This window comes from Drosophila albomicans, chromosome X (genome assembly GCF_009650485.2).
Source record: "Drosophila albomicans strain 15112-1751.03 chromosome X, ASM965048v2, whole genome shotgun sequence".
Lineage (NCBI taxonomy): Eukaryota > Metazoa > Arthropoda > Insecta > Diptera > Drosophilidae > Drosophila > Drosophila albomicans.
In genome coordinates this window covers 32,856,136-32,877,261 of record NC_047627.2, presented here as the reverse complement: position 1 = coordinate 32,877,261, position 21,126 = coordinate 32,856,136, and the positions used below count along the sequence as shown (strand labels likewise).

The 21,126-nt window shown below is 38.7% G+C and overlaps 4 protein-coding genes across 9 annotated transcripts; 1 reads left to right on the top strand and 3 right to left on the bottom strand.

Annotated features, from left to right (window-relative positions):
• Nucleotides 1–33: 33 nt before the first annotated feature.
• On the bottom strand, nt 34–6,856 carry LOC117569010 (uncharacterized). 2 transcript variants are annotated; one of them, XR_007955497.1, is made up of 5 exons: nt 6,518–6,856; nt 3,112–3,178; nt 2,526–3,046; nt 809–1,238; nt 34–607 (listed from the first exon to the last, which is right to left on the bottom strand). XR_007955497.1 is itself a non-coding variant. In XM_034250000.2 (4 exons), the coding sequence occupies exons 1-4, from the start codon at nt 6,854–6,856 to the stop codon at nt 515–517; spliced, it is 1,020 nt and encodes a 339-aa protein (XP_034105891.1). In that variant the 3' UTR covers nt 34–514. The 2 variants fall into 2 exon arrangements, 1 of the variants encoding a protein (XP_034105891.1); XM_034250000.2 differs by lacking the exon at nt 809–1,238.
• Nucleotides 2,292–18,253, top strand: LOC117568997 (ubiquitin carboxyl-terminal hydrolase MINDY-3 homolog). Of its 2 annotated transcripts, XM_052008105.1 has the most exons (7): nt 2,292–2,433; nt 15,186–15,683; nt 15,845–15,978; nt 16,049–16,904; nt 16,974–17,133; nt 17,205–17,364; nt 17,808–18,253. In XM_052008105.1, the coding sequence occupies exons 2-7, from the start codon at nt 15,446–15,448 to the stop codon at nt 17,952–17,954; spliced, it is 1,695 nt and encodes a 564-aa protein (XP_051864065.1). In that variant the 5' UTR covers nt 2,292–2,433; nt 15,186–15,445; the 3' UTR covers nt 17,955–18,253. The 2 variants fall into 2 exon arrangements, with proteins under 2 accessions (XP_051864065.1, XP_034105868.1); XM_034249977.2 differs by lacking the exon at nt 2,292–2,433 and having other exon boundaries at nt 15,007–15,683.
• On the bottom strand, nt 6,793–14,473 carry LOC117569001 (zinc finger protein 354C). The gene is made up of 2 exons (XM_034249990.2): nt 13,303–14,473; nt 6,793–6,935 (listed from the first exon to the last, which is right to left on the bottom strand). Coding segments are annotated over exons 1-2 (1,080 nt in total). The 5' UTR covers nt 14,382–14,473; the 3' UTR covers nt 6,793–6,934.
• Nucleotides 18,254–19,296: 1,043 nt separating the features above from the next.
• LOC117569042 (S-phase kinase-associated protein 1-like) lies at nt 19,297–20,758 on the bottom strand. 4 transcript variants are annotated; one of them, XM_034250044.1, is made up of 3 exons: nt 20,620–20,758; nt 20,323–20,389; nt 19,297–20,073 (listed from the first exon to the last, which is right to left on the bottom strand). In XM_034250044.1, exon 3 carries the CDS (start codon nt 20,065–20,067, stop codon nt 19,579–19,581), a length of 489 nt encoding a protein of 162 aa, XP_034105935.1. In that variant the 5' UTR covers nt 20,068–20,073; nt 20,323–20,389; nt 20,620–20,758; the 3' UTR covers nt 19,297–19,578. The 4 variants fall into 4 exon arrangements, with proteins under 4 accessions (XP_034105935.1, XP_034105942.1, XP_034105951.1 ...); XM_034250051.2 differs by having other exon boundaries at nt 20,713–20,735; XM_034250060.2 differs by lacking the exon at nt 20,620–20,758 and adding an exon at nt 20,461–20,573.
• Between the last annotated feature and the right edge of the window lie 368 nt (nt 20,759–21,126).

Sequence of the window (21,126 nt, the reverse complement as noted above, 5' to 3'; positions counted from 1 at the left end):
TCAGAGCCTGACGAGTTATGAAGCAATGCGAACTACTTTGTTGTATAATTGATTTATTTGCTATTGCTCATAACAATGCGGGCAAAACTAACAAAGATTAATAATATAATATTATTATTAGAGAAGTACATCAATAATGGATATTGTCTTAAGCTAGTTCATACAATGATTAAGCCTATAACTAAACGTGGACAAAGATTATGTTTAAAATGCGAAAATAAACTTTAAAATAGCACAAAAAGTGGGGAAAAATGGAATGTACGATTTGTTTTCTTAATGAACAAACGTGATTAAAAAATAACAAATGGTCGTGGGAAGAAAAATACTGAAATTTAAGTGGATGCTTTTTAAGTGATATTAAGCTAAAGATACTTTTCTTTTTTTTTTTTTTTTGTTGCCCTTTGCATTTTTTCTTTATAAATAAGTGTGGGTAAAGCACTCGTAGTATAAGTTGTGTATTCAGTACGATCGAAAGGACAGTTCCATGCTCCTCAGGACAGTTCCAGAACTCCTTCTAGACGGTATAGAGGGTGCTATTATCCGGCTCTACGGCAATGGCCTGGACAATGAAGCGTCTGCGATCCGAATAGTCGCTAGGTGCTGATGGCTGTTCGAAAATAAAGAGAAGATGCAACATTATAAATAAAAGAAAAGAACAGCACATGCTTGACATTTAAAGCGTTAGTTGGATAAGCAATTAATATAGACAATTTCACCACGAGGATCTTTGGCGGGATTTTTTTTTGGGGGGAACGCAAGCACATGCAAGGAAGTAATTACAAATTATTGATAAACATGAAATACTCACACAATACAAATACAACAAATACAATTGTTGTTCCTATTTACTTTTTGGGCCTCAACTCAGCTATAAGTTTACAATTTGCCTTAAACATTTTTCCTACTTTGCCAATAATTATTACATTTTCATTTTTTGTTTTTCTTACATATCACAAAACGGTCCAAAAGATTGTTAACATTAATGATTAATTTATAGTTGTCTTTTACTCAGCTATTTTGTTGGCTATTTTGATAGTGTCGATAGTGAAAATTCCTAACAATCTTGAAATAAAGCTGCCTTTTATTCTTATCACGGAATTTCACAATATTCAGACGAAATCCCAAATGCAAAAGATCGCAAATTGGAAAATGTTTGAATATCAAGACAATAACAACAATGTTTAGGTGTGTGTGTGTGTTTTTTTTTCTTTTTACGAATAATACTCGAGACTTTTGATCTAAAATGAAACAGAAACAAATACAAAACAGTTTTAAAGGAAATGCAGGACGAAAAACAAATGTGCAATGAAACAAAGTTAACGCAAGTGAAAAACTTAACAAATGTTTTTAGGGAAAAGAAGCTTTGCAAAATCTAGAGAATAGAGTTTAAAAAACTTGAACTATTATATTTATACTTCTGTCATAATTATTATTATTAGATGTTTACTTTTCTATGTATACTTATACTATCTATTCCTCATACTTTGTATTGAAGTTTGGTTTAATTTCCAATTACTATCCACTGAATAAATAATTAAAAATATAATTAATTATAATTGTGAGAAATCAACAAGTAAGTCAACGATTTTATGTGTTGTCCACAATACAAATTCGAAATAATCAAACAAGTTATTTTTAATACCTATTCAAGTCTAGCAACATTTCAAATTATCAGTAACGAATACTGTTTGTGTACTTAATTTTTGGAAACTCGCTAATAAATTAATGAAATGTTTGCAGTATAAACTATTACCTAGTCGCTTTGTGTTGTCAAATATTAAAATTATATTAAAATAATTAGGGCTTCTTACTAAAATATACCAAAGGCTATATTTGGTATACTGATATAGTACTACATTCAAAATATACTAGATTGTCAGCCAAAGCATCTAACTATTTCTTAAATAAGTTCTACAATTTGTGTCTGATCATAACCAAATTTTCAGGAATTCTAAAAACTATAGTTATTATTAAAAAATTATGCCTGATATTTGATTTGCTCTTACAGTCTCTGAGATCTAGGTATTCATACGGACGGACAGACAGACAGACATGTCTAAATCGTCTCGCCTGTTGATCCAAGAATTTATATACTTTATAGGATCGAAGGAGATGCCTGCTTCTGCCTAGTAAAAAGTTATAATACCCTTTTACGATATGGGTAACGCTTATACAAATTTTCAAAATAGAAATATAAATAACTTTGAGCCTAATCATAGTAGGCTTTGCTTAGACAAAACGATAATCAAAAACTTGAAATTGAGAACGCTTCAATTAAAAAACTAGCTTTTAGCTTTAACATTTGAACAATTAAAGAAAGCAATTGCATTGTGGAAGTGTAAATAAATAACGGAACGGAGAAACCAGAGACCAGGACAACCACAACCACAAACCATAGAAAGAATCCACCACCACAAATTGGTAAATTTCAAGGTAAGCGCAAAAACGTTGAATAGCTAAATGTAAAATGTCGATGATGCTGATGCTGGGTGGAGGAGGGAAAGAACGGGGGATTGTCCACTCACATCGGTGCATTTGCATTGCGACTCATCGAAGATGGTGCCGGTGGTGCAGCTCTGATTGTAGCGACAGGCGCAGGTGCAATTGGCATCGTCCCAATACTTGTTCTCCGATTGCTCCAAGCACTTGTCACGCGCATCCGTATTTTGGCACTCGCAGCGACACAGATCCTTGCGATACTCCTGATACGAGTTGCAATCCTCGGCACGTATCCGGCAATCGCATTTGCACTTCACATGCTGCTCCACCGTCACAATCACATAGACCTTCTTCTTGCTATTGCTGCCATCCAATTTACGCACTCGCATCTGCAACGCCTCCGTCTCCGTCGGTTGGCACGCAATCAACGTGGAGCCGCAGCAGCCGCTGCAGCGATTGACGCGTGTGCAGACTGGAGCATAGCGCACATTGCCGCCACTTTGTTCCGCATCCTCTTGGCCCACATTCAGCTCCACAATTGTCGGTTGCGGCGAACAGCTGGCGGCCATCGCCAAAGGCGGTTGATCGGCACTCCGCTTAAATTGTTCTGTAAAACAAGGTTAATATTGTTTAGTAATTGTTTCGCACTTTGAAGTTCATCTATGTACTTACCCCTCGAGCTGCTCTTGCCCTCAACATCCGTGTACTCTGTCGTCACATTGCTTAGCTCGAGAGACACCTACGATAGAGAAGGAGAAATATAATAGATTAGTAGCTGGTTGCGCATTTACTTTTAACTTCCACCTCGCTTAACGGCCTAATTTCACAGTCGCAGTTAACTGACAAAAACATTGAGTGAACCAATAGAGTTCTTCTGTTGTGTTGCTATTGTTTTTTTGTGTGGTCGTTAAGCGAGATATATGCCGCTAAGTGAAAGTGGCCATTAAGTGAAAATGATGTAAAGCGCTCAAGTTAGAATTTAATCACATTGTCTATAAAATATTAAGATTATTTCTGTCTCACTTTTAAACAATCAAATAAAACATAAATTATGCCGCTAAGTGAAAGTGGCCATTAAGTGAAAATGATGTAAAGCGCTCAAGTTAGAATTTAATCACATTGTCTATAAAATATTAAGATTATTTCAGTCTTACTTTTAAATAATCAAATTAAACATAAATTTATGCCGCTAAGTGAAAGTGGTCATTAAGTGAAAATGACGTAAAGCGCTAAAGTTATGCTTGTGGGTAGAATTTACTATTTTAATTTAATATTATTTCAGTCTCACTTTTAAATAATCAAATTAAACATAAATTATGCCGCTAAGTGAAAGTGGCCATTAAGTGAAAATGACGTAAAGCGCTAAAGTTATGCTTGTGGGTAGAATTTACTATTTTAATTTAATATTATTTCAGTCTCACTTTTAAATAATCAAATAAAACATAAATTATGCCGCTAAGTGAAAGTGGCCATTAAGTGAAAATGATGAAAAGCGCTCAAGTTATGCTTGTGGGTAGAATTTACTATTTTAATTTAATATTATTTCAGTCTCACTTTTAAATAATCAAATAAAACATAAATTATGCCGCTAAGTGAAAGTGGCCATTATGTAAAATCAACGTAAAACGTAGTCATAGTTGAGGAACTAAACTAATCATATTTACTTAAAATATGCAGGGTATCTTAGCCGTACAAATACTTTAACGCAGCTAAGTTAATGTTGCCATTAAGTGAAAATGAAGCAAAGCGATAAAGCTATGCTTGGGGATATAAATTAATCATATTCACTATAAAATATGAACGATATCTTAGACATATTTTGAAATAAGCAAATAGAGCTTATAATATGCCACTAAATGAACGTGGCCATTAAATGAACAATGACGTAAATCGTTAAAGTTATGCTTGGACAATATCAATCATATTTTAATATAATCAAATATGCATACATACGTATAAAACTGAAATAAATCACGTTTCGAAATATTATCGTTAGCGGCAACAACGAGAAATGCGCTTATGCGATAGTTTCAGCAAATTGCGTTTGATACTTCAAGCCAAGCGTGACCTTTCACCCGCTTTATTGCCACGCAAATGTCAACAGGTTGTAGTCGATAAGCAGAGAGATTGTAATACATTTCATCCAGGCAACGAAACAGCTGGACAAAGCAACTCGAAACCAAAACAAAATACTTGTCAAAGAATGAGAACAGCTGAGGCAACACTCAATGAGGCAATGGAGAGAAGGGGCGGTGAGGGGAGGGGAGATCTCCTCACTCTTAACGTAACGGCAGCTTAGTCATTTGGCCAGGTTAACAACAGCGACGATTGACGTCGCTATCAGACATTCCAACGAATTAAAAATGGAAACACGCGCAGCGCATAGAAATTCGCTATTGAAATGTCTCTGGCAAAGAGAGCACCGGAAACATCTTTGGCGACAGCTGAGTCAACTTTGCACTAAACCAACTGACATTTTACAGGTGTATGCGTATGTGTGTGTGTATGGCTTAAATCTATTCCCTGTAGAATCATAATCGCCAGCGGGCAACAAACATTGACGTCGACATCTGTTAACCAATTGACCAATTGACACGTCGCGTGTATTTCAGTTTGCCATTGTTCCATTCGTGCCTTGGCCATGATTCACGACGCCATTTAGTGGTTAACTAATTAATCGTTAACAAAACAACAAACTACATTCATTCATATGCAAACATTGGGATAAAAGTTCAGTTCATCTACAGCTAAACCTCATGACTTGAAATTCTTAATTAACTTTCACACTTTTGCTACAATTACGATTTTGCGTATCCTCTCAAATTTGCTAGTAACTTTTACCTCAGCTTAATCTTTACAACATTCTCTTGTACAACTCTCCTAATCAACTTTTTCTTTATTTCATTATTTATTTCTATTGTCATACTTTGCTTTTGCAATTGATTTCATATTTTTGTTGTGGAATTTTTCTCGCTAAATCCACGTTTTGCTCATTAGCACGGTTTTTTTTCTCTCTATGAAATTAACTGTTTCAGGTGGCGCAGCCAACTTAATAGCATGACCTTGACAGGGTTGCATAAATGCCAAAGTGAGGTTAACAAACTTTACGTGTTGCAGTGCAAATGCATGTTTTATATATATTATTTTATTTGGGAAAACTTTTAGAGAGCGAGATTGATAAGTTAATTTATGTAGGTAAACTTTTAAAATGAGATTAAAATACTGTTTTCATAAAGAAAGCGAATGCTAACGATTTAAATTGATTTGAAAGATTGAAATCTTGAAATCATGTCGAATGGTAGATTTATGCATCAGAGATTTTAAGCTCTGCAGAACATCTTATCGATAAATCGATCAGTTAATTAGAGGGAAGTCTCCGCAATACGACGCAAATCGAATTCTTGGTACAGTTGCGTTTGAGGAATCAAAACAAAGGCGCGAAATGCGATTCTTAACCATACAAACTGTTTGTTTTTCCAATCAAATTATTTACATTAAAATAATTATCTGCAGCTGTAACTGTAACTGTATCTGTATCTGTTTCGTTATTTGTATCTCTATCTGCATCATCAGCTGTGTCTATAGCTTTAGTGCTTATTTATTTAGCCAAAAATCGCAAAAACAGTTTCCGCTGCGGCGACATTAGAAATCGAAGAGAAGAGGGAGAGAAGAGGGAAAGGGAAAGGGGAGATTCGGGACTTATCTCATTTTTTAATTGGCTCGCAAACACAAGAAAATGTCGAGCACAAATAGAGAAGAATATGAGTAACGCCTAATTAAAAGCGTAATGCAAGTGATACCACACGAGTATTTGCTTTTTCGGAATCCAAGTCGGCCATTATCAATGCCAGCTACGACGACAGGGGGTTACGAAGGGGGTGGGGGTGGGGGGTGGCAGACAGCCAGAGGCGCCGCTGTCCATTTGCAGTGCGTTATCAAAATGTAAACAAAAATGTACGAAGAAGACAGCGACTGTAACTGAATCTGCTGCTGACCCAAATAATGCAGCATCATCGCAATGTGGCGCCAACTGTTAAAAGTTGCTTCTGCTGCTGCTGCGTTGACAGCGTTTACTCACCGTGACGGGCTCAGCGCCGGCAGCGGCAGCGCCTTGGCAGCAACTCGACGCATCTGCTGTCTCATCGATGACACTTGCTGTCGCCGCTGACGCTGATACTGCTGCTAATGCTGCTGCTTGACGCTGTGTTCGCACCTTGCTGGCGCCCTGTTGTGCATCCGACGTTGATGTGTAGTAGTAACGGGACTGCGCAGTCGCCGCTGCGCTGCAGCTGATCAAAAGCAACAACAGCAATGCGAAGAATTGCGTTGACATTTGACGGCGACGTCGCTGTTGCGCATGCTGTAAATCATTGCTGCTGCTGCTGCAGCTGCGTGTCGTGTGCTGGGTTCGTGTCATTGCTAAGCGATGTGCCTCTGTTAAACCACTGTTAACTGCACGAGGACGCTGCTGTTATCGTGTTGACTATTGTTGTTGTCTGCAAATAGAACAAAAAAACAAAATGAAGGGGGAAAAAGAGTTAGTTGGAGCTTGAGATAGTATTTGAATTGTAAGTTAAAAGCTTTTTTCTTTTCTTTTCTGATTTATGGCCCGCAAGAGTTGTGAGTTGTAAGCTGTGTGTGTGTGTGTGTGTGCTCTTCTCGATTTATTTATGACTACAGGTGTTCTCCCTACCTCCCTTCCCACCCACTGGCAGACAGACGAAGACACTGAAGAATTGGGGTCAGTATTTGTTGTTATACATATTTGTTGTCAACTGTAAATGACAAAACCTTTTTATGGTTAACTTGACATTGATACAAAAGCACACACACAAAACAGAGAGCCAACAACAACAGCAACAACAACAGCAAGAACAACAATAACAGCAGAGGCAAGTGCAGCGTTATCATAATTAAACACAGACGAATACACCTACACACACACACACATACACACACTTACATGCATGCGTATAAGGTTGCGTATGTTTGTGTGTGTGTGCTCACAATCATGCGTCAGGCATATCAATAAGAAAACCATCAAAATGATTACATGACACTTCGTCAATTAATTACATCGACTAGAAGATACCCTGTATGGCAATAATTTATTTAAGCGCACATTTTATAAAATATACATATATTTTTTTTTTAATTAAGTAAGAAAACAATAACTATGAAAAATCAAAAACAAATATTTTATAATGTTCGATGTGTCATGAAATAAAGCAAATGATTTATTTTCAGATCTATTTTAGCTTTCTTTTACCGAAAGTTTTTATAAAAACACATATATTTTTATTTGTAAATCTATTTCAACATTTTTTATTAAATGTTTTCATAAAAACACATCGATTTTTGTGCTCAACAACGGTTGTATTTGTGTATAATGTCATGCGGTTTCATTTATCGCATTTTAATATTTAATTGGCTTCTTAAAAATGCGAGCATACCCTTTGAGCTAATACCGTTACAGGGTATTTGTCATGTACAATTGAATTGCCTGGCACTTTGGGCCATTTTTGGTGGCAACAATGAATGGACAACCTTTGTTTTGTTGGCCTGGTTGCTTGAATTGGAAATCAGCTGGCCAAGAGCGGACCTATGACTGGATTTAATAATCATTACTTTGATAAAACTTTGTGTGTTTACTTTCCGTTGCAGGAAGCAATAGACAGACAAGTAGAGTAAGAGAGAGAGAGAGAGAGAGGGAGAGTTAAGAACAATGACAACAATAAGTATAAGGGAAACACTCATACACAATGATCCGCAAGGTGCTGATGATTAAATACCCTTAGGTTGTATAATAATAATACAAATTGATAATCTTATCATGAAGCAATGTCATCAAATATTGTTTAGTTTATACATATTTTTTATTGAGGAAAGACTGATTCATGGAGAAGATATTGTTATTACATTTATTTAACTCTATTTGCACTAATTGTTTACTAGACAAGTTGCAATTTCCGCTGCAGACTTTCTAATTTCCTGTCATAAAAATACTTCTGCAACTGACGCATAAAGGAATAATTTGTTGAACACCTTTGCTTGTGAATGAATTGAAAGCAGGAAGAAGAAGAAAGTGCAAAGAACCGATCAAAGTAAAGTAATCGATTTCGATAGGAAACTAGGCGTATCGATTTTAGTGTCAGCCATTTTGTGCAAACGTAAGTATTAAAAATGAAAACAAACTTCGTTTGCATGTGCGGATGTATTTGTGTTTGTTTTGAAAATTGCGATGCATAAATATGAAAATTCTTATTATAGGTCAGTGCTTTAGAGTTTCACTTTCAGCTGTTTGCTGCTCTGTCGATTGTCGATAATGTTGCGCATAACAGAAATAATAACAACAACAATGCACGAGTATTTTGTATGTAAGTGTATTTGTGCTGATAGCGCGGCTCAAGGCAGTTTATCAGCTAAACAGCAGCACCAGCAATAATAATAACAACAATAACAACAACAACAATGCTTTGCGATTCATTCATAAAATTGCAACAATATGCAAAATGAGCCCCCCACAAAAGCAAAGAATGCCACGCATACAACAACATACAAGAAGAAGAACAACAACAACGACAACGACAAGAACTAAAACAAAACAAGGCGAAAAATACCAGAAGTGGAATACCAACAAAGATATGGCGTGTGCCTGCAGTGGTGTGCAAGTGTGTGTGTGTGTGTGCGTTTGCGTGTGTTTAAAAATAGCTTAAGCTGCGATTTTCATACAGCAGCCTTACCGTTAAGCAAGGCAAGAGTTTGCCTTGGAAACTTTCACGCACAAGGCGCACGCGCGCACCCACACACACACACACACACACACTCCATACAGGTGTTTGTTTGCACAGCGCTACACATACAACCAAACATACAGTTGACTGTTATTGTTGTGGTGCTGCTACCGCTATCATCTTGTTATTTTTTCTCTTACGCTGTGCTTTTATTTTCTTATGAACCCATTCAGCAAACAAATGCTGATTGATATGACAAAACCAAAGATATTGTTATTGTTGCTCACACCCACCTGCATGCTATATGATTCATCATGGGTGGCTGCAGGAAGCAAAAAAAAAAACCTACAGACTTTCTGTTAACAGTGCGCTGTTAGCATGACTCAAGGCTGTTAAAACTGCAAGACGAAAAATGTCGTCGTCGTCTGTGCTTTCGGCATATTTTCGTATGCAGCTCTGCACATGTGTTGTATGCATGTGTGTGTGCGCGCGTACCTAGACAAAAGCTACGTGCTTACATTCTGCTGCTGCGCAGCCGCCGGCTTTGCATTGTATGTATGTACGTGTGTTATTTACTTATGCAGCAGCAGAGAAGCAGAGACAGAAGCAGCGACTGCGACAACGCATGTCAATGCCGTCTATGACGACGCTGCCTGCGTACAGATTACAAAATTAAGCACGTTTTAATTAATAAACCAATGCGTATTTGTATTTATATGTATATGTGTGTCTGCGGTTTAAATCGTTCCCATCGACGGCGCCGACAACACCAGAAGCAGAGAGGCATCGCTGAGCGGTGCGTCATGCTGCTGCCCAGGTTCATATCGCCCCGCCAGGTTGTCATTCAGAGTTGCCAGATCAAGCAAACTCCCAAAGCGATCGCCACACTGTGTGTGTGTGCGCGCTTTTGCGTGTGTTAGTGTGCAAAGGAGTGCCAATTTCAATTGCCAGAACAATGCCACCCTAATAGCTGTGACAGGGACAGCAACAACATTCGCATTGGCGTCGAGGCACGAAGAGAAAACAAAAGGGACACACAGACAGGGAAAGATAAGAGCAGCCGCTGTCGCAGCAGCAGCAGCAGCGTCTGCGCGCAGCTCACGCACAGAAAATGCAAATCAATTACAATTATGAAAACAAGTAGGAGTAGAATGCAATGACAGTTGACGACTATCGATATACCCTGCAAATATGCGCTTAAACTGTAATTATGCAATTATAATTTGTATTTTGTATACAAAATAACAAAAATTAGAATAAGTTTTATAAAATAATATGAAACACTTGCTAAATTTCAATTTCTACAAATTATATCACAAGTTTTACTTATGAGTAAAACAATATAAATTATTTACAACTCTTATGAAACAATTGAGAATATTAATTTAAAAAGAAATGAATCAATTTTTACTACAGAAAATTAAAAATAAAAACTGGATTAACTAACCAGCTTACTCATGAGAGTACAGGGTGTGGTAATAATTCCTACATATCAAGCGGAAAATATTCGTAGAACGCTTAATATAACAACATGTCTGCTATAACTGAGGTAAAGGGCTACTGCGGGATACTGGATGCAGTATGCAGGGGGATTTCAGAGACACACATAGGGTCTTGAGGGCGAGTTCTGTAAATGTAAAACAATTTTTTTTTTTTTACAAGATAAATTGTGGATTTGATGGCCCCCAAGCGGTCTACTCGGTGGTCGGTGGTGGTCGAGAGGGCATAAACCCAGGAAAACAATTGAAACAGAATGCGAGTGTGAACGATAAGCAGACAATAACATAAACAGGGGCAGAAAACGATAAGACAATTGTGATCCAAAAGCGATTGGATTCCCGATCGATAATATTTATAGTGTGTATAGTGAAGAAGATGGTATCATATAAAAGTAAATATTTATGTTTCAGTTTTCTTGCAAACCTGAATATTATAAAACGAAAACAGTCGCGCTTTCGCAGTAATGAAATTTGATATTATAACCAGTTTTGACTTAAAAGTTCAATACTATATAATTTCGGTATTGCTTACGTCTTTTATCACAGACTTGTTCTCAATTTTTTGTGTTTATTTTTTAATCAATTTCACCAAAACACGTATTTCGAAAACTGAACAAGTAACAAATGATTTAGATTGGTTGTGAAAGTGCACAATTAGTAAATAGATCAGGATTGACAATGCTCTTTCAATACAATATATATGAGTCGGATTTCCGTTTGAATATGGAGCACTCATTCCGGTGAATAAACACAGCACAAAACACAACCATTCAAACTGCAATTACATTGTGATTGTTATTCGCATTCACTTAAAAAAAAAACAGCATGCGTTATTCACATCTTGGTTGATTTAGCTAATTCAATTTGCACATTAAGCTAGGCGCCTATAAATGTATTTAGACATTCTGACCAGTTAGGGAAGAGAGTCGGATGAGTTAATGGCACGTGGAACAGACATTGGGTATAATTTTTCAATATATAGAATGCAAATCTCTTTACGTCCGTCCGTCTGTCTGTCTGTCCGCTTGCTAAATCGTCGAAAACTTGTAAACGATTAAAGCTACAACTATTAAAGTAACATATTAATTAATTGCCGGGTATATCGCAGTTGAACTGCAGACTTTTCATGCTTGCTTTAAGCCACGTTTAAACACACACACACACACACACACGCATTCGCAGGGGTTTAGTCAAGCGTAACGATTTGCACGGGTTTTTTATGTGATTTTTTTTAAAACACTCGGAGAACAAAACACAAAAAAAAAAAAGCAAAAAAGCAATTACAACTTGCGGCGATGACTGATAAAAATATTGTTCTTATTTCAGATTGCAAAGCGCAATAGTAAATTATGTATAAAAAAAAAAAAAAAAACAAAATAAAAATAAAAATAAAGAAACAACCGCAATCAAAAGCAATAGTCACAATGCAGCAGCAACCAAATGAAAAAGTCTTTATACGTAACAAAAACAAAAAAACAAATAAACTTAACAACAATAACAAAAAGTTGTTGGCGTTCGAGGTTCGCTACTCGTTTTAACTTTGCTTGACTTAATTATACTTAAGTTAAACTCGGTTATTGTTGTTGTTTATGTTTTTTCCCCATATTTGTTGTATTTTTGTTGTTTTTGCATAAAATGTGAATGCACTTACGCGAATTGTGTTGTTATCGCAATTGGAGAACGTACAAAACAAAACAAAAATGTTCAAATGCAAACTCAAATGCTGTTGACTTGGGAGGAGTTTTGTTAACAGAGAAGTCGAAAAATGTGCACGTACAATAAATACACTATAATGTAAAACACGCACACATAAAAACACACAACAAAAATGCTTTAATTCTATATTTTTTTGTGACTATGTTTTGCGTTGGCGTCGCAGTCGCAATCGCAGTCGCAGTCGTCGTCACTAACACACAACGGTTAATAATCCAAACACTAGCACGTTTCGTTCAAAACTGTCGTCTGTGTGGGCCAAGTACGCGACTTTAAATGACAATAACGTTTTATTTTCGCCGCGCTGTTGCGCTCAGTGCGTGCTGCCGTGCTTCTCTCCCACTCTTCCACTCTTCTACTCTCTCGCTCACTAGCTCGCACGGCTGCTGCGATCGTCTCTTGCTGTTTACAGCTACTGTTAAGGCGTATGCGTGCGTACGTGTGTGGGTGCGAGCAAACACTACTGCTGGGTGCAGCAGCAGGTGCGCTGTTAATTAACAGCGTTGGTGCAGGCGCCAAAATGTTAATATGCAAAAATACACGTTTAACTGTTTCAGAGTGTTTTTTTCGTTTTTCAATGGTTATACGCGTAAATATTAATCGTAAATAAAACTGTGTTTGAAATACATATTTAAAAAAAACAGATACTACTAACAAATAAATGCCACATAAACATTTTAAATTTGTTGTGTTCTTAATCAGAACCAACTGTTTAACTGTTTGTTCATCTGGATCTCTGATACTAGGTGCTACCGTCCGTCTGTCCGTCTGCTGTTCGGTCGTAAAAATGCCTCACATATGATAAAATTTAAAGATTCCAAACTTGGAGTCATTTCCTATGAGTTCACATTTAGTCCTCTACCAACTCCTTAAATCGTGTAAAAACTTGACTAGATAACAACACTTTGGGAACTCACCAGTTGTGCTTAAGCTGATTGTGGCGCAACAGATCGATGGATCGAAAGAACTGCGTGTTGCACAGTTGACAGATGTGCTTGATGTGACCGCGCTCCGACATCAGATGCTCCGTGAGGTGAATGCTCTGGGCAAACGCCTTGCCGCACTCTGGACAAACGTGATGGGTGCGTTGCATGTGCTGACTGCGCATATGCTTCAGCAGATGATCGGCCGTGGTGAAGTCCGCCTGGCATTCGGAACAAATGTGGGCACGCAGCAGGACATGTTGACGCTGAAGATGGGCACGAATTGCCTCGCGATTTTTGTGCGTTTTGCCGCAGAAAATGCAGTCGAGTGGATTGCGTTGATGCGATTGCTCCACATGGTTTAAGAGGCTGATTCCGCCAGTGAAACCATTTGCACAAATGGGACACACATATGCGCTGGGTTTGGGCTTGGGATCGGCAATGCACGACTCTTTGTCTAGGTCCATGGGCCAGCCAAACGTGAGATCATCGTCCCAGTCTAGCATTGGCAGCAGTTCATCGATGTTCTCTTCCAGCATTTCCAGATCCTCCGTTTCATCCACCACACTGCCATCACAATTAATATGCACCTGATGATCGTTCTCGGCATGCTCCAATAGGCGACTCATCGAGCTGAACGCGCGAGCATCGTTGCAGCTGTCGTCGGCACACATGCCACAGTAGAAGAGCGAATGCTCGCCATGCCAGGAGACGACATGTTTATAGAGAAAAACCGGAGAGCTGTAACGCTTGCCCGCTGTGCCGCATTGCAGGCACATGTAGCGTGTATCGGTGTGTTTGCGTTGCATGTGCCGTTGGCGCAGCTCCTCGTCACCAAAGAGCGTTAGGCAGTATTTGCACATGTGCAGTCGCTCCATGCGGGCATCGCACAGCTGTTCATGCGTCTTGCAGGTGAGAAAGCGCGAAAAAGCGACCAAGCAACACCGGCAAAAGTAGCGTCGTCTTGAGGATTGCCGTTTTTTCGTACTTGCATTCGGTATAAGGGCAGCGAGTGCACCTTTGTTATTGTTGTTACCCAAATTATCCTTGGGTAATATACGCTTTGGCTCCATTTTGATTTACTGCTTTATTATTCATTTATTATTCACTGCTTGCAATTTTAGCCCGACTCTGTTGACATGGTATCGATAACTGAGATTCAGAAGTATATCGATAACTACAAACTGCTTTCAACTGTTGCAATGCATTTCAAAGTGCATTGTAGTTAGTTGCAAATAACTGCGAATAAATATCTATTTTATTAAGAAATCAATTATTTAAAATAAATTACATAAACTGACATCCATCGGCATTGTTTGATGGAACTGACATCATCAGCAGCTTGCATATTGGCAGCACTTGCATTTGTGTGCACGTAAATTATCGATAGGCATTTTGGTTGCACCCAAAAGTAGTAATTTGGTCATACTTGCAGGCGCCGCTTTTGTGGTATATTCCGAAGGCAACGTCGTTTCATAGAAAAGCGAAAAAGTCGTTAGTTCAGATTCTTTTTAGAGTGTTTCTATATTTTTGCTATAAATTTATTTCTTTGTATGTACATAGATTTATTATTGTTATAGTGTAAGCAAAAGTTTGAAGTTTTTTAAAATATGCGCGCAGTTAATGCACTGCTCGGTGGTATATTTTGTTTTTGTAAGCCAGCTTTAATTAAGACATTTTGGCGATTGCAATTGCGGTCACGCTGGCGCCATAATTCGTACATCCCTCCTACACTGTTGCATTTCGCAAATGCATAGGCCAAAATAAAATAATAAAAAAACAACAAAAAAATGCCAACCTAAATACATACATAAATACATAATTTTGTTTGTTGTTGTTGTTGCATTTCGATTTCGATAAAAGACGAATACATTTAGGTAGTGACGTCTAACCCCCCGCCGCCCTTTCCGCCCGCCGCCGACGAGCCGAGTTGAGCCGCCCAAAAAAAAGCGCAGAGTGCAGCAAGCAGCAAGCAGAGCAAAGAGGAAAACGCGACGCGGAAAGAAAGTTGAGCGACGCATGCGAACGCGAACGTGAACGCGAACAGCAGCGCAGCGAAAATTGCGCCTCGCCGAAAAGTGCATCAGCAGCAGCATCGGCAGCAACAGAAGCAGCAGCAGGCACGACAGCGACGTCGATGACGTTGGCGTCAACAGCCTTGGGACACAGCACAGCAACAGTCGCAGTCACAGTTGGAGGACAGCAACAACAGCAAGAGCTATCGATGGCAAGTGGCAGTGCAGCAACAGCAGCAGCAGCAGCTGCTGGACGTCAACAGCGTCCCAGTGATAGCGATTTGCGGGAGCTGCGCGAGATTAAGCAGCTGCTGTGGGGCGATAATGTGCGCGAAGATGTTTTCACGCGTTGGTCTCAAGGTAAGCAAAAGCAGAAAACAAAAAACAGCAAAAGCCAAATTAATGCAACGCGCGCGCTTTTCGCTGCTGCGTGCGTGCGTGTTTGTGCGTGTTCGTGCAAGTTTGTGCGTGTCGATTTCGCTATATATGCATCTATCTACATATATGCATTTCTCTTGCAGGCTTTGAATTTAGTGATGTGGAGCCGTCAGCTTTGGTGCAAAAACAGGGCGGTCCTTGTGCTGTGATAGCGCCCGTTCAGGCGTACTTGCTGAAAAGAATCATCATGGACAAGCCAGGCATCCAGCTGATCGACGTAAGTTCGCCAAAGCGTCTCTAGCTTCCATTTACACTCAATCCCTTCCTCCATTTATTTATTTTTATAGCTGCCACGCGAGGAGTGCGAAAGTCTGTTGATACGTGCGCTGTGCAACATTCTGAAGAATTGCCGTGCGCATCGCTATAAGATTGTCACCCTGCACCCTGATTGTCGTGCAACCAAAGAGCGTCGCCTGACGCCACCAAGCGTCGCCGCAGCCGCTGCCGCCGCCAACACCAACACCTCAAACACAACAACAAACCCGGCTGGCGCTGCTACTGCCGATGATGCTACCGTCGAAGCGGCCATTGAGGCCGAGGAGCAAGCCACTGAAATGGCAACTGGCAATGCAAGTGCAACGGGAATTGATGCTTCAGCTACAGCTACAGGTACAGCGACAGCAGGAGGAGCAGGAGCCGGAGCAGGAGCCGAAACAGCTGCTGACGGCACAACGTTGGTGATACGCATGCAGCTGAATCTGACGCTAACGCCAGATGAATTCCATGATGGATTGCATACGGTGCACTTTCATCATATCACCGATGTGGCACGCTTCTACATGCAGAACTATAGTCAACTGTCGCACACATATGGTGTGCTGCTCTTCATGTATTCGGTATTCCTAACCAAGGGCACGGAACAGGTGAATGCCGATATATCGGATACATCGGAACCGCTGATACATAGCACATACGGTTATGGCGCTCAATCGCTGATCAATCTAATGCTGACGGGTCGGGCTGTCGCCCATGTCTGGGACAATGAACAGGATGTCGGTGGACTCAAGTTGCGCGGCATCTCTGAGCAGAGTGATATTGGTTTCATAACGCTAATGGAACAGATGCGCTATTGCACCGTCGGTTCATTCTTTAAGAATCCACGCTATCCCGTCTGGGTGATGGCCTCCGATACGCATTTAACTGGTAATTATTTTGCATTGATCATATAACTCTTTGTTCAACATTTCATCTGCTGCTGCTACTTCTTTGTAGTTTTGTTTAGCAACGAAAAGAGGCTCGTGTCGCCGGAGACACCATCGGAGACGGGACGACGCGTCTTCAAATCGTACGATCCGGAGGGCAATAATTTCATATCGAGCACCTTGCTGCGTGACGTGTTGGCCACACTGCATCTGGTCAGCGAGCCGGGCTAGTAAGTTGTCCCCTATATTAAAAGAGAGGCACATATGAAGATAGTAACTACATCTTTTAATGAACACACAGCGTTAGTCTGATGCAGAAGCGACTGGATCCCGAGAATCTCGGCATTATACTCCTCAATGCTTTTATGGATGAATTCTATCCGCAGGAGCGTCGGTCCACGCCGGACACATTCGAGCTGATGCACTACAACGGCATACCGGGCTCCAATGACAACAATAAGGTGCGTTTTGAAGTGTGGCAGCACTTGTTTGAACAAGAGTCGTCTATGGGATACAATTTATCTGTAATCTGTCTGTCCATCCATCTGTGTCTGTTTATCTGCCTGTCCGTTCATATAAACACTTGGAACAGAAAATCGCAATATTGAATGACAACACTAATTTAGGTGAAATGAGGTGTTGACTTTGGGAAATAACTCTAAAATAATTTGAGTTTTCAAAGGTCACTTCTGACTATACTCTGGGCGTTTTCTATACCATCTATTATTTCTGTCTGTCCGTCTGTCCAGGCTGTTTAAACACCTGGAACTTGACGACTATGAAAGCAAGCGTCGTTAAATTTGCTGACATCACTCTTGTGAGTTCTACGCAGCTCAAGTTAGTTTTAGACTACAAAGTTTTATAACCATTGAAAAATAACATACTGTTTTTTTATTCGTCTCAGGTGCGTTACTATTGTGGCTCGGCCATATTGCTGGAAGGTGATCTCAAGTCGATATGCACCTCGAATCCCATGGTCACTTGTCTGCAGACCAAGTGGCCCAACATTGAGATCAATTGGCATGATGCTCACATGCCTTCGTTGAATTGACGACCACACTGAAAGAAGAGCAACAACAACAACACAAACAAAACAACAACAGAAACAAAAGTAGGAGGAAGTGAAAGAGAAGCCGAAGAATACGGTGAAGAGGAAGAAAACAGCTGTGCAGCAAGTGCAAGCAACAACAATTGGATGCCAAGCACACTTTTATTTCAAACACCTTTCAATTGTTTATTGATAATTTATTGAGAAAAAAAAACGTTTTAAAAACAACCAAAAAAATGCAAACGCAAAAAAAAGCAACAAACAAAAAAAAAATGAACAAGCAACTAACACACACACACACACTTACATATATATATTGAGATATATATATGTTTGTATATCCTACATAAACACACACACACATACAACAACACTTATCCCCCGATCTGTGCATAAAAATGTTATGCAGATATTTAATTTTTTGCAACACATTTAAAAAACAATTTCAACATGAAACACATGAAAAACAAGCGAAAAAAAGAAAGTAAAAACAAGAAGCATAAAACATATTGAAGTGAATGTAATTTTAGTTTGCCATTGTAATTTATAAGAGCCAGCGAAAATGATGATAAATGTTAAAAGCATAAGTCATAAACAACCAACAAATGCATGTCACATTAGCGAAACAAATACACACAAACAACTCACACACATGCACCCAATGCGCCCCTCTCCACCCACACACACACACACACTCATTCAGAACAAAAATTTTTGTTTATGGCCTTTTAACAAATTAATTGTAGTGTTTAAAACAATTAAATAAAATTAACAAAAAACTAACTAAAATGCGTTACCAATAAATACACGAAACACAAATGCAAAATAAGAAAAAGTCGAAATAGAGAAGGATAGCGCTAATGCATGAGAGCGAGAGAGTAAGATTGAGAGAAGTATGGCAACAATGCACTCAACAACAAAAAATAAAAACCAGAGAAATAATAATAAAAATGTTGTAATCAAAAAAAAAAAAAAAATCGAAAACTTGAAATTGTGAATAACTCTTTGCAAATGTACTATATATATAGATTTTGTTGGAATTTTACGAACTTATTTATTGATATTGTTTTTGTCGTCGAACAAATTCTTACATTTTGTTTCTTTAACTGAAATGCAATTTCTATTAATTAATTAAAAACCGCTTAAGTTGTTCCCATATCTAAGAGAGGAAAAGAAATCGACAATTGGCCATTTGAAGGTAACTTTTCTATCGATAAATTCCAATTGAAGTGTTTGATGATCACGATCGTGACTAATGCAGGCACATTTATCAAATCGCTAATCGCAAGTCAATAATCTCAATAAATAATGTGAAGTGAGGATGAAAAAAATCAAAGAAACGTCGTTTAGTTTTTGGAGATTGTGTTTCTTACTTTAATATTTTTGTAATTGATATTTAAGCAAAATTCATTTTACTCGCGAAAACGAATTTTTCAATCAATTGTTTTTGTTTTTTGTGTTTTTTTTTATTTAGGTATTTTGTTATGTTTTTCTTTATATTCTTTGTTAAATAACGAAGCTGTTTTTAAATTTAGCGCGCATTGTTATCCTCCTGCTTCTCTGTTCCGACTATAGCCAACTGACAGCCGAAGAATGCATCCATCATCCACTCTTCAGCTTCAGCACTCTACTTCTCCTCACACCATTCGTTCTCCTTGCGCACCTGCTCCTCCTCTGCGGGCGTGAAATCCTTCTTGATGTTAAATGTCTTGCGTATATCCTCCGGAGTCTTGCCCTTGATCATGTTGGCCACAGTCTTGCACGTTAGCTCCAGCAATCCCTTGATGTCCAAATAGTTGGCAGCCAAGATCAATTCAAATAGGGTGCCCTGATCCACTTTAAGGAAATCTGCATCCCACGATGTGATGTCATCGGTTCGCTTCTCCTTGCTCTCATCGTCCTCGGTGGGCTGTGGATCATCCTTGTGATAATTCGCCCAGGTTAGAACCTTGCGCAATATGGTTGAGTTCACATTGGGCAGCGGAACAATGGCATTCTCATCCTCCTCCATGCCGCAATCCTCGAGCATGGTCCGAATGGTGCCAGAGCATTTGGCGATTTGTATATCAGTATCAAAAATCTCCTCATCGGAGGATTGCAACTTGATGGTCGGCATATTGATCTGCAGTGAGTCACAAAAATTTTACATATCAAATAACTATTTTGGGAAACCACAACACACAACAAAAACAAAGGACCGCCATGTGCACAGTCAGGCGTATGCATATTGTTGTTGCATATTCCAGTACACAGACATTTGCACACACACACTCATGCTTTCCAACTTGGAGATGGCGTCTCATGCTTGTACTCACCCCACCATCTTTCTGACTAACCGCACATTTCCTATTAATGATGATGATGCACTTACCACAATTGAAAATTATTAGAAGGCTTCAAAGTTTTCTTTTTCGGCTTTGATGAATCACGCGGCGAAACTATGTAATAAAAAAAAAAAAAAAATTTACCTCTTTTATTGAATGCGAAATGAATGCAGTAGCGAAATTACGTTGCTTTGTACGATAAATCTGTCTTTTTTTTGTTAACCAGCATGTAATCGATAGGTTTTATTTTCCCGAATTTTTTGCAAGGATTATTGAACAAAAACAGCGAAATGAAAAGTATATAGAATAGTAAGCAATGTGAGGAACTAAAACACAACACGCACCTGACACAATAAACCAAAAAACTTTTTGCAAGACAACAATAATGCTTCGAATGGCTTGCTTAAATTCCAGACTTTTATTGACTTGTTTTGTACCTTACTTGCGTTTCTCTTGGCTATGTTTTTCCTCTAGAGATGACCAAACATCGATAACTCAATCGATGTTTCGATAGAGTTTCTTATCCATTTATTTAAACATTAAATTTATTATCGAGAACATGAACATGAACATGCTTATTTTATTTCTTAAAATGACAGTAAACTCAGCTTGACTCGATTCGCTAATATTAACTTTACTTCAAAAATATTATATTTGATCATTATGATTAGCAACACTTAATAAGTGCTATGTAATTTTGCAAGAAAAAAAAGTGTTCAAAATGCCGCAAGTTTTTAAACACGCCTTTAAAGTATTATTTAAAAAAGAAATGAAAAGCTTAGAAATGCTTAAAATATTTTTATTAAACACAATCTATAGGTGAAAAGGAGCTAAACGAAATATTACAATAT

What these genes read in the sequence shown, in the direction of transcription:
- LOC117569010 (XM_034250000.2), bottom strand. Translation starts at nt 6,856, where the DNA reads ATGACACGAACCCAGCACACGACACGCAGCTGCAGCAGCAGCAGCAAT. An exon ending in CCGGCGCTGAGCCCGTCACG is followed by an intron (nt 3,179 to 6,517) that starts GTGAGTAAACGC and finishes TCTCTATCGTAG; the next exon opens with GTGTCTCTCGAGCTAAGCAA. An exon ending in CGCAATGCAAATGCACCGAT is followed by an intron (nt 608 to 2,525) that starts GTGAGTGGACAA and finishes ATTTTCGAACAG; the next exon opens with CCATCAGCACCTAGCGACTA.
- LOC117569001 (XM_034249990.2), bottom strand. Translation starts at nt 14,381, where the DNA reads ATGGAGCCAAAGCGTATATTACCCAAGGATAATTTGGGTAACAACAAT.
- LOC117568997 (XM_052008105.1), top strand. Translation starts at nt 15,446, where the DNA reads ATGACGTTGGCGTCAACAGCCTTGGGACACAGCACAGCAACAGTCGCA. An exon ending in TTTCACGCGTTGGTCTCAAG is followed by an intron (nt 15,684 to 15,844) that starts GTAAGCAAAAGC and finishes TTTCTCTTGCAG; the next exon opens with GCTTTGAATTTAGTGATGTG. An exon ending in CAGGCATCCAGCTGATCGAC is followed by an intron (nt 15,979 to 16,048) that starts GTAAGTTCGCCA and finishes TTATTTTTATAG; the next exon opens with CTGCCACGCGAGGAGTGCGA.
- LOC117569042 (XM_034250044.1), bottom strand. Translation starts at nt 20,067, where the DNA reads ATGCCGACCATCAAGTTGCAATCCTCCGATGAGGAGATTTTTGATACT.